Consider the following 12,711-nt stretch of genomic DNA (forward strand, 5'->3'; position numbering starts at 1 on the left):
ATAACAGCAGACCCTCTCTGCTTTTCCTGTTGGGAGCCCCTCCATCAACTGCTGCAGTGTCAGCATGTTCAGCAGCTTAACTTCCCCCTCCATTGGGCTGGGTTGCAGCCACTTGGCTGCAGCATTGTGGAGCCTCCTGATGTAGGCAAATGGACGATCCCTCAGATGAGAAGGATACAAGACACTACATCCTTCAACCAAAGACACCCAGTGAGAGCTTTGAGCCCAGTCACACCATGACAGCAAGTGTGCGTCAAGACACAAAGACTTCAGGCAAGGTGATGTTCCCTCATTTCACCCCACATTCATATTTCCTAGATAGTCCTTCAGGCACCATCAGGAGGGACAGAGAACATCTCCTTCTACTATCTGATCCCACACAGAGACAGTCAGCTCAGTCACTCAACTCACTTATTAACAGATGTATTACTCATTCACAGATTAAGCAGGAACTCCTTGGCTGGACCTGTAAAAGAGTAATACATTTAATAGATAAACTGAGAAAAGATGCAAATGTTATTTTGTTTTGTTTTTCATCTTGATCACAGTGTTGTTGTCTAGGCAAAAAATAAAAAAATTGCAGTGAGTTTGCTCAGTCAAACTAGGTCTGCTAATCAGCATCTGCTTCAGTGCTGAATCCATAACACACAATACAACAACACAAGAACTGCTCTAAAATCAGTGCCAACATGTCCAACCAGGAAAGAGGTACATATGTGCCTACCTCTCTAAAACACAAACATCCGTAAAACACGTGTAAATTCTGAGACACTGTCATGGCTTGGAGCTCTAGGTGATTTCTAAATAAAAATACTGACATACATACTGACAAATACTGACATCTCAGCCAGTTCTATTGGGAGTCTTGTCAAAACTGACATCAGAAAGGTTTATAACAATGGGATAATCCTTTCCCAAAGGTCGAGCAACTGGTCTCCTCAGTTCAAAAAATGACATCCATTTAAATCATAGGTGTCAAACTCTGGCCCGTGGGCCAAATTTGAAGCTATATATATATATATTAGCTACAGCTAATATATATATATATTGTTTAGTATTAAGCTTTGCTTGTTCCATATTCAGTTTTTCAGCAAAACTTATTTGAGTCCATAAGAAAAGAAAAGAAAAACTTTTTAATTCAAATTTATTCCTGGAGTTTTTTTTCATTTGTATTTATCTTCAGAGATATGTAGTAATCCAATTTATTTATATTTTTATTTAGGGTTACTTTACGCTGTGAATGCAAGTTAAAAACAAATAAAATTAGTGGTTTTACGTACATCAGTTACGTGACGGTTCAGTAGTTTTATTGTGAAAGTATCAGGAGCAATCACATTTTGCGCATGCGCACGATATGTCGTGTTTCCGCATACGGATCGGGTAGCGCCAGGTATGGCTGAAGTTGATTTTGGGGACAGTGAGCTCTTTCAGCAGCTCGATGAGCCTGCTCCCCCGGTCACGACGCACATTCGGTTCACAGATGATGATGAAGAGCAGGACGAGAGGAGCGAGCTCCGGAGCAGGCTGGAGGAGTGCGACGATTACATCCAGAGACTCACTGAGGAGAATATCCTTGTGGCAGTTTGTTAGCACTAGCTTAAATTTGCTAGCATAGGATGCAACCAAAACACAGCCAAGAAATGACTTCTAACGGTCCTTTTTCTGCAGAATTTGTCATTTTTCTTTAATTCCCAGACCACATAAAATATTACGAAGGAAAATGAGCCTCCTGACGCGACCAAGGTAACTAGTAGACACCCAATAATGATCATTTCAAATGAAACGAAACTGTTCGCCAACCGTGATCCTGCGATGTTTTCCCTCCTCCAACACTACAGCGGCGTCACTGTTGAAGATGTTAACACCGACGGGCCTCTTCTTCAGGTCCTTTATACAAACAACATCATATCAAAGTAAGTCAGAATTCTTTATATTTTAAGTAAGTTTTTATGTATGAACGTATTTGTTGGTGAAATTATTACATCTATGGTAATGTTTAGTTTAGATCCATTCACAACATATGAATGACAATTTTTAATCACCCTGCTAGGACGTGTCGCCAGGAAATTGAAGACTGCATCTGCAGTGTGATTTTGAGGCACCATAAACCAGACGTTGAAAAGAGGTCCTCCTTTAACATCAAACCTCAGGTGTGTACCTAGAATATACAGAGCCGTGAAGAAGTTTTTTTTGTGTCTATTTGTTAGAGGTGAAAATCACCAGACTCAACATGATAGAATATTACCACAATACCTCACTCAAAATATGACATTGTTCAGATTTTTTAACATTACAATAGCACATATTGTAATTTATCACTTTTTAACATAAAAGCTGTAAAAGGCTGATGGGGTAATATTGTAAAAAAAAAAAAAAAAAACCCCAACAAAAAACATTTTGTTGCTGGTATGCTAACCCTGTCATTACAACCTACCATTAATGTTGCCATAAGACTAAGTTGGTATGCTGTCAGTCTGTCATTAAATGGGGTCAAGCTGGCAATAACATCCAGTCTGTTACTGATAATACGGCAAATACCTGTAATAAATCATTGAAAATTAAATACATGTGTCTGTCTACAAAGACAGAAAGGCACGATTAATTTTACATTTGCAAGGGGTGAGGGCGTTTTAGTTTTCTACACAGGTAAGTTTAGAAATTCTTTTTGACTTCATTATCAGAAACATAACTTTAACAATAGCATTTTGCATTTACTCAGGTTTTCATTGTCTTATAAAGTCGTTCATGATCTGAAACATGTAAATGTGACAGACAAATCTGCAAAAAAAAAAAAAAAAAAACAAGTCACGAAGGGAGAAAATTCTTTTTCACAGCACTGTATATTACTATTGTAAATATTTTCAATATCACAATTAAGTTTCTGTTTAAAAATACATATTTCTCCCTCTATAAAGAATTCCGCTTTTGCTTTGGACGAAGATCCACAGATGATGTCTTCCAGTAGTGTGAGAACAACAACAGAAGCCTTTAAAGTGAGCACATGCTGTTATTTCTCATTCAAACACACTGAAAACGAGATGTGTAGGCTCACAAGTAGTAACTTATTGTGTTATGTTTTTGTTTTAGGTTGTTGGGAGTGTCTTATATTTCACTACTTTCAGTGTTGATAAACTTGGACAGCCTCTGGTAAATGAAAACCCCCAGCTGACCGATGGATGGGATGTCCCAACGTATCTTTAACTTGAATAAATTAAACATTTATTGCCTATGAAGTGCTGTAGTCAGATTTATTAAGGTTTAAAAATTCACAGCTGTGTAGACAAATGCATTATAGCTTCCTGAATTGCTGCAAAGTTATCAGCAAGTCTTCAACCAAGTCATTGGAACTGATGGCCAGGAAATAGAAATGAAAGACAAAAGGTAAGACTACAAAAATTCCATAGCTTTTCCTGTTTACAACTCTTCTTTGTTTGTGTGCTGGGTGGAATTTATAATGTATAATGATTCTGTTTCTGCTCTGTTCACTGTAGACCCAAGTCTATGTGTTTCAACTGTGGTTCAAGCAGTCACCAGCTGAGAGATTGTCCCAAGGTACCATTAATGATCTGTTAATCCAGGATGAACACAAGGACAGAACATAATTTAATATAGTAATGTATTTTTTTTCTCCTAGCCTAAAGACATGGCTGCAATTAATGAGAGAAGAAAGGAGTTCAATCAGAGCAACAACCAAGCCATGCAGAGTAACCAGAGATACCATGCTGATGAAGTGGAGGAGCGGTTTGCCAAATACAAGCCTGGAGTCATGAGGCAGGACTTTTTTTTTTTTACTCTCCACACATCTTTATTTACTCAAAATTTTAATTTAATTACATAATGTTGCAAAAGTGCATATTTTACAGGGTTATATATAGGGATGGGTATTGATAAGATTTTAACGATTCCGATTCCATTTTCGATTCTGTTTAACGATTCGATTCCTTATCGATTCTCTTATCGATTCTTTTTTTTTTAAAAAGGAGAACACTAAAGTCGATTAGCTTAGAACTGTGTTTTATATCTTCTCTTTGAACAAGATAGAAATTTAGGAGTAACATGGCCTTACAAACCCAACAGTGAGATCTTAAGAGATCCACAGCCTACGGCTCTTCAATGGGGTGTCACAGGGTCCCCAGGAAAAAAAATGTATATGTAAAATAATAAAATAAATATTCTCCTGTAGCAATAACAAAGTTTAACATAAATTATTCTGTAGCAATTACACAAGAATATCCAGTAATGTCCCTGCCTACAATTAAACACATTCACTTACCAAAGTGAAATCGGGGGCATCTGCTGTGGCAAATGGGTGCAAGCCTTTGACCACAAACTTAGACACTGCTGGGTGACATTCGTCTATCCTGGCCTGAAAGGAGACGCTACCGGTAGACTGCAGCGAGAACTGCCAGCATCTGAGCCAGCCTCTGTCTCTCTCATCATGGTTATCTAAATGCAACGCACAGTAATAGCAGGTTTTGTAATAAGGTAAATCGCGCTAACATAATATGCAATGCTAATTGATTAGTTACCTGCAGTATTAACGGGAGAGGACGTGGAAACGCTACCGCTGCTGCTGGGTTGAGCTTCGCTAGTCCGGAGCGGATCAAAAACACGACATTCGTTGAAAGCAATCGCGTGTTTTTTGAGCAAAATGCTTTTACATGTTCGTAGTGTTTCCTCCCTTTGATGAAATCTCTACTTTGCAAGTATTGCACGTTGCCCTGTTGTCATCCTTTCTCATAAAGTGTAACCAAACTTTTGAGCGTTTGTGCCGCTCAGGCGCCGTGTTTCCTACTGGGTAAAAGACGCTACTCAACGTGATGACGTCATTCGGGTCGACTGGAATCGATAAGGGAATCGTTTTTAAAAGTGGCAAACGATTCCAAGGAATTGAAACAGTGGGAACCGGTTCTCAACAAGAACCGGTTTTCGATACCCATCCCTAGTTATATATACGTACCTCATTTCATAAAATGAAAAAAAAAGTGTTATCTGGGGACTCAATTTAAAATAAATAAAGGCTCAAAATTTGGGAATCATTAATGGGAAAAAAAATCATAAAAATGAAAAATGGTGAAGGCACAGTCTCCCTGCAAACTGACAACTGTGGGAGAGAGAAACAAAATAAGATATAAGAGGGGAAAGAATGACCCCTGTTACATTTTATTATGATTATGAATTCCCTTGGAAATGACCACTAAGTGATCTTTTTTCATCATATGGGTGAAAATTGCCCAACGTTATTGTCCTAAGGTTTATGTTTGCAACAGTACCTTTTTCAGTACTCATGTTGAAATAAGTCTGTACTTCTCAATTGAATTTTAAAAATGTATTGTATTTACAACATTTTACAACCACAGCAGCTTCCAGGTTCTTTGTCTGACAGTGTAATATTTGTTCTGTTTACATCTGTTTTTCTACCAAATTAATTACATGAAGAAGAAGCTGTCAGTGTCTCACTCAGAGTTTCTAAATCATAATCCTTGGCTTCAGCTTCTTTCATGCTGGTGGTAGACTTGCTGCAGTTAGCTGCATGTCCTTTAATACATTTGGGTTTCTGAAAGCGTAACCACACCCAAGACTGCTTTTGGCTCGCTGCTACTGCCGCCCTGTGAGCCTGTTGTTCTTGAGAGGTTGCAGTTTCAGCAACATTGGCAGTAAATGGACTTTTTCTTTTAAAGCGCTTTTCTACACTCTCTGAGCACTGAAAGCGCAACTTGCTTTATTCACCCATTCACACAAGTACTTTTTTCTAAGCTTTTCCTCGGTAAGTGCTTTCTATCTCACATTCGTACTCCAAAGGCTTCATCCGTTAGTTAGTTTATACCAAAGATATTTGGCATGTAGATCACATGGTTTTGGTCTCTATGTCACCTTAGACAAGTGTAATTTTTAGTCTTTTAATTTTTCATTTGATTTATTTACTGTGTTGTGCTGTTAAACAGTGAGGAGCTGCTGACAGCTCTGGGCATTGATGAGAACACCCTACCTCCTCTGATCTATCGCATGAGGCAGCTAGGTTACCCACCAGGTTGGCTCAAAGAGGCAGAGATGGAAAACTCTGGCTTATCACTGTATGACGGAAATGGTAAGTTTGAAAAAGAACTAAACAGCTTCACAATTTGTTTTCTTTGTTGAACAGAGTAAGTAGAAAAATAAAAGCTTCTGCAGTCTGCACAGATTATAGAGGATGTTGTTTTTTTCTCTCTTACAGCATCAAGTGATGGCACTGTAACTGACAACACTAATTCACAAAACCTCTCTTATGATGTTTCCAAACTGGTGGATTTCCCAGGTTTCAATGTAGCCGCACCACACAAAATGAAAGATGTAAGTGTTGCAGTCTGCCTTTTCAAATGTTTGACCTCCAGTACCGCCTGGTATCCAGTAAAAAGTAAATATGTGATGTACTGTTTCAAAACCATCAACATTAAATGTTGATTTGATGTCATAAAAATAAGAAAGGGGCAATGAAAGACTAGAAATATCTTGTTGAATAATTTCAACACAACACATTTTTAGGTAAATTGCAACAGATCAGTACTTGTGAAGCTAAATTTACATTCTCTAGTCTGGTTAAATCAAACTCTGCTTTGTTTCCCCCTTTGTTGCGATTTGTTTGTGTAGCCAGACATGCTTTGCATTCTGGCACACAGCAGAGTACACAAACATTTTTGATTTGATTGGGGTTTTCACTGTGTGAATATAAACCAAAACATGGGAAAAATAATAATAAATGTAAGGTTCTTTCTCAGTGTGAAATTGGAAGGAATTTGAGGTGTTTGTCATCTAAAAAAGATGATTTCAAAAAATAATTTGGTGAATCTAGAAAAAAATCGCTGCACATAGATATATGACTGAGATCCTCAGGCCAACAGACGGTTCTGCAATATCCACAGCTTTATAGTGGAGATCACTGACTGACTGAAAATGTAAACAGGACACAGAAATGACACGACTGCCACCTGTCATGTCATCTGACAACTAAAAAGGTTAAATTCTGATGAGGAGAGGGACCATCTGAGTAGTTATCAGAAAAAAAACAGCGTCCATGTTTGTATGGGTGTCAGCCCTGTGAATGCTGAAACACACACACAGGGTCAGGAGCAACATTTTTCAGCCATCTAGACAGTTGTGGAGTAAATAAAAGTCCAGGTACTAAATTGCGTTAAAACACAACTAAAAAGACCCTGAGCTGAAAGAATGGGAAAATATTTTATTTCCTCATGAATTTGTACAGTGTTTTTTTTTTTTTTTGTTTGTTTTTTAATTTTTAAAAAGAGCTAATTTATATTGGGGTGTATATGAGCTTCTTATGACTTTTTGACAAATGTTGCTGGCATCAACAATGATTACATATTTTTAGTTTCCAAACTTGCTATGTTGTCTTTGTGTTATTTTCAATTAAATGTGGAGTTTAAATGGTTTACAACCCATTAAAGTATGCTGGGACCTTTTTTTTGCTGTCTTTTTTATTAAGTTAAATAACACTTTTTCTTTATTTCTGTTGTATCTTCAGGAGTTCCTGCATTATGGTTCAATTCCAATGCAGAGCAGCCACATGAAGCAAAACTATGCAGCCTACCTGTCCAGCTTCTTTCCCACGGTCTGTATCCCAGCTCCCTACTGACTTCTTGCAACGGCAGCTTCTCAACTTCAACCAAATTTTTATCGGCCATCACCTTGAGCAAAATTTAGCAGATTAGTGCTCATTCTTAGAAATAAGATATAGATTAGATATTTAAGCCATTACTGTTCTCATCGAGGACAAAATCTACTGTCTTGAGGTTACTTTGCTCTGTGCAACAGTTTATGGTGTTCACATGACCCATCCTTTAAAATCTCCTTTACGCATTTTACAGCATGAATCAACACTGATCCAACTGCACAGACCTCCATTTAATCCACAGGATTTCAATATTTCTACTTAAATATGTTGCTAATGTAACCCGTTCATGCGTTACGCCTGTTGTTCTGCGTTGTGTTCTGGCGTGAAAGTAAGAGGCAGGAGACAGTACTGAGTCTTTGGCTCTTTACTGCACATCTGCAACACAGAAATATGCGTTCGATCTGTGTGTGTCATGCGACTGCCAGTACACCTCTCCTCCGGCCATGCTGAAAGGAGCTGTGACCGGGGCACACATGCACGCGCCTACGTCACCACGCAGCGCACACATGCACATGAACGCACACAGACTCGGATCACACAGGTAGGAGAGTGAGATGCAAAAATGACATATTTAATCCAAAAAAAGAAAGTGTTTTGGGTGAAATTCACAAGTATTTAACACATATGTACACTAAGAAAGGAAAAACAAAAGTCGTGCTTTTTGGTCTTATTGCATGTTGCTCTTGCCAACAGCCTGGTGCCGCCTCCAGCAAGAGAAGACATGAATTTGACTCATCTCCACAGTTGAGGAAGAGGAGTAAATTTAGCCCGGACCGGACCCCAGACAGGAGCTCGGACATGGATATTGAATCAGGTAACCGTACATCTGGGTGTCACAGCCTGCATTCATGTTCTCCTTGAATGGTTAGATTTCCAGAGTTGGGATCCCATCCATCCAACTTCACTTTGTGTTTTTAAGTTGGAATGTAAAAACTATGGATCTTCTAAAGATGAGTAGTTCTCATTTTACTGTTGTTGAACCAACATGTTGACCTGGCTGCTGCCAGTATATCAATGCTCTATGTAAATTGTTACCAGGATTATTGCTAATTAATAACTTTTTTAACAAGAGTAGATCACGCTGAGTTCACAGAAACAATGTTTTGGTTTGGTATTTGTAGCTCAGTTGCACAAAAATACACAGTCAGCACTCTGTGGATGATTTTATTTTATTTCTTCTCATAGATCCAGGAACACCTCATCAAATTCACAGCTCTGATGATTTCCAGTTCCAGCCACCACTGCCTCCTGGCTCTCCTTGCTTTAGTTCTCCTCCGCCTTTACCACAGGGCACTCCTCCTGCTACACCCACCCCCCCACCTCTCCCTAAAGGTACACCTCCACTTACTCCCACCAACGGCTCTCCAGCTGTGCGAGGGCGTGACTGGGTGGTGGTTGATGAGACTGGGGAGGGAACAGAGGATGACCTGACACTGGAGGAACTGGAGGAGCAGCAGAGACTGATCTGGGCAGCTCTAGAAAATGCTGACATGGCCTCTAACAGTGACTGTGAGACACCTGCCGCACAAACTCCTGTACCAAGTTCACCAAGTGTATCCACATCTGCACACGCGGACACAGAAACTGAAGACACGGATGAAGGAATGGACTCAATAAAACCTGAAGAACCTTCCCTAAGCAAAGAAAATCAACCGGAAGTTCAAGAGGGTTTGTCATTAAGCCCGGGACCAGTCAAAGTTAAGGACGATAGCCCTCAGAGTCCCGAACCAGCCGAAATCCAGGAAAGCACCCCTCAGAGTCCCGAGCCAGTGAAAACCCAAGACAGCATCCCTCAGAGTCCCGAGCCAGTTAAAACTCAGGACAGCACCCCTCAGAGTCCCGAGCCAGTGAAAACCCAAGACAGCATCCCTCAGAGTCCCGAGCCAGTTAAAACTCAGGACAGCACCCCTCAGAGTCCCATTTCACTGTTAGTCGAGGACGGCACATTTCAGAGTCCTGAGCCAGTGAAAGCCGAAGTAGACAACCCACAGAGCCCTGAGTCAGATTTGCCTCATCCGGTGAGTGGAGACTGTACGACTCCAGGGCATCTCGACAAGATAACTGCTGTTCCGCATCGTAGCAAGTTTGCAGCTGGCATCGTTCCATTTGAAGATACACCAGAGTTCACTGAAGTTGCTGAAGCCACAGGAACATACCTTAGGATCAGAGACTTGCTTAAAAGTTCCCCACGAAGTCTGGCGAAGAAGAAGTGACAGTTTATTGCCTTGATTCAAAACACAGTATATTTTAATGGAAAGTCTTCATTTCATCTCCATTCAGCATGGTTTTTTCTATTCTGTGTAAATGCAGTCGATATGTAAAATTCAGTTAGGGAAAGCCTTTTAAAGATGCTTCAACAACTGATTTTGACCAACTAGTCTGAGATTCTTTTTCAGCACAAGTGAACTGTTTACTTCACTGTAAAATGTGTACAATGGTAATCTCTTGACCTGCATTATTTTTCATCTTGTGGTGTTTTTGTGTTATTTGTTCCACTCGAATTTCTCTAAAGTAATGGAGTAAACAATATTGTTTCTGCTCAAGTTGCTATGTCTGATTGCAGATTTCACCCCCATGGCCAAATGAAATATGCAAATTAGCCCTTTTATTGACCAAGATTTATGGACATACTTTGTCATTTTTGCTGTAAAATTGAAGAAAAAAAGTTATTCTCATGTTTCAGGAATCATTTTAATGTGCTCTTAAGCCCCAAATGTTGGAGGAATACGGTAACGTGACGCACACATGGTAACGAATAGGAGCTGATTTTCTTTTTCTGTCCATATTCAGAAAGCAGTACCTTATAAATGCCATATGCTACCATGTTACACCAAATATCCCCGTAAAGCTTGCCTTCTCTTCTCTCCCAAACTATTTGAATTTGGTCTCTAGCAAAAACGGTAATGCAGTTTCAGGAATTTAAATAGTTCTTGTAATATATGCCTGCCGGCAGCCCCATGATAGACAATGATTATATTCTTCAATGTCTGTGAAGGTTCTCAGTCGTCCTGGTCTTCAGTTCTGAAGAAGCCTTTTGGATGAGAAGTGAAATGTCTTCAAGCAGCTTAAAGAAGTCGTGATGCTCTTCTTTCAAAGCTCCTTAGACTATATTCTTCAATATTAGCCATTTTAGCAGCGCTCAGTGAAGATTCCTGTGGCACTCTGAATAGCTGATCTAATCATGTCTTTGAACCACCTTGAAAGTGAAATTTCAGCAAGTTGAAATTCAGTTAAAGTAAAATTTACTTTACCGCAAAATATGTGGCGATGCATCAGGAGTATAACAGACTGTAAACACAGTAACCAACAGGTTAGCTGTGATCCAACTCTCCCTGACACCTTGAACAGTTTCTTTGCACTCTTTGACTCATCCAGCAGCAGAGAGACTGTATCTCCCTCAGCTGGAGGAGCAGAATTATCCTCTCATCCACAGTGGTGCTTAGATAACAACCTTATCCTGAACACCAGCAAGATTAAGGAGTTCATTATGGACTGCAGGATATCCAGGAAGACAGAACAAACGCCTCTCCTTGTATACGGGGAGGGAGTAGAGCGTGTGGACAACGTCAAGTTCCTGGGTCTTCACTTAACGTGACCTGATCTGGTAGCTGAACACATCACACCTGGTGATTAAAGTCCAACTAAGGGTCTTCTTCCTCTTGAAGCTAAAATGGACCGGACTCTCTTCTTGCTGCTTGTGAACATCTACAGAGCCACAATAGAAGGCATCTGCTGTCTTAGCATGACAGTGTGGTACAACAGCTGCCCAGCACAAGATGGAAAAACTTGACCCGGGTGAAAACACTCCGCGTCCACACTAGCGTTTTCAGAGTTGTGCGTCCACATTGAAATGGCCCAAAACGCTTACGTTCCAGTCCTGCGCATACGCAAAAGCGAGTGAGAATTAAAGAATTTGAAGAAAAGCTATCTGGAGCATGTACAAACTGATATCGATCTTTTTTAGGGCTGTGGAAATTGAGAGCAATCAAAACAACTGCTGTATAATGCACTCCGCTGTCTTTGTTTAATTGGTCACATGACTACAATGCAGCATCGTTTTAGAAAGTCTGTGTTTTCGAGTGTCCACACTGCGACAGGACAGCTCAGTTTTGAAATGTATGCGTTTTCGAGAGCGTTTCCAAAACGCTGCGTTTTTCCTTGGGGAAAACGCCGTCTTAGTGTGGACCGAAGGCCAAAACGGAGAGAAGACGATGCGCTTTCAAACGAAAACGCATTAGTGTGAACGTAGCCTTAATTGTTTTATAGTGTTGGTTGTGTGTGTATGTATGTAAATGAATGCATAAGGTGTGAGTTAAGTCCCTCTTCTAATGAAATTTAATTAGGTGTGAACACATAATTACAAGCAATGAAAGTGTTGCACATAACTACATTTACACAGATTCAACAAGGAGCTAGAAACATTCCTCAGAAATTTTGACTCATGTTGACATCATAGCGTCACACAGTTACTGCAGATTTGTTGCACATCCGTGATGTGAATCTGCTGTTCCATCACATTCCAAAGGTGCTGTATTCGATTGAGATCTGGTGACAGTGAAGGTCATTTGAGTATAGTAAACTCAGTTTTATGTTCAAGAAAACAGTTTAAGATGATCTGAGCTTTTTCACACAGTCTGTCAACCTGCTGGAAGCAGCCATCAGAAAATGGGGACAATTTAATTACAGAGGGTTGGATATTGTCAGCAACAATACTCAGGTAGTCTTTGGATTTTAAATTAGTATTAATATCTACGACACCACAAGCAGTCTGAATCACTGATACAAGGTAAGATGACTTATAGTAGCCTCGTTGTTTTGTTGCTCACAGGAATGGCATCCAGTGTGGTCTTCTGCCACTGTTCTTCTGCTTCTACTTTCACAAACACTACTGGTCAAAAGTTTTAGAACACCCCAATTTTTCAATTTTTTAAATTGAAAAATATGCAGTTCAATGTCTCATTGCACTCTGAAATGAAAGCAGAGTACAAATAAGCAATTGGAGTTAAAAAGAAATAATCATGGAATCAATTTGTACACAATAA

General features: G+C 39.8%; 1 protein-coding gene across 1 annotated transcript; it reads left to right on the forward strand.

Annotated features, from left to right (window-relative positions):
- The first annotated feature begins 1,331 nt into the window (after positions 1–1,331).
- Positions 1,332–10,212, forward strand: zcchc8 (zinc finger, CCHC domain containing 8). The gene is made up of 14 exons (XM_085475503.1): positions 1,332–1,567; positions 1,701–1,743; positions 1,839–1,913; positions 2,051–2,150; positions 2,916–2,993; positions 3,088–3,191; positions 3,316–3,381; positions 3,492–3,552; positions 3,635–3,771; positions 5,946–6,088; positions 6,215–6,330; positions 7,520–7,606; positions 8,363–8,483; positions 8,855–10,212. Exons 1-14 carry the CDS (start codon positions 1,393–1,395, stop codon positions 9,880–9,882), a joined length of 2,334 nt encoding a protein of 777 aa, XP_085331629.1. The 5' UTR covers positions 1,332–1,392; the 3' UTR covers positions 9,883–10,212.
- The last annotated feature ends 2,499 nt before the right edge of the window (positions 10,213–12,711 follow it).

Source organism: Copadichromis virginalis, linkage group LG12, assembly GCF_057382275.1.
Source record: "Copadichromis virginalis isolate Kocher_CV1m ecotype Utaka linkage group LG12, C_Virginalis_male_GT1.1, whole genome shotgun sequence".
Taxonomy (NCBI): Eukaryota; Metazoa; Chordata; class Actinopteri; order Cichliformes; family Cichlidae; genus Copadichromis; species Copadichromis virginalis.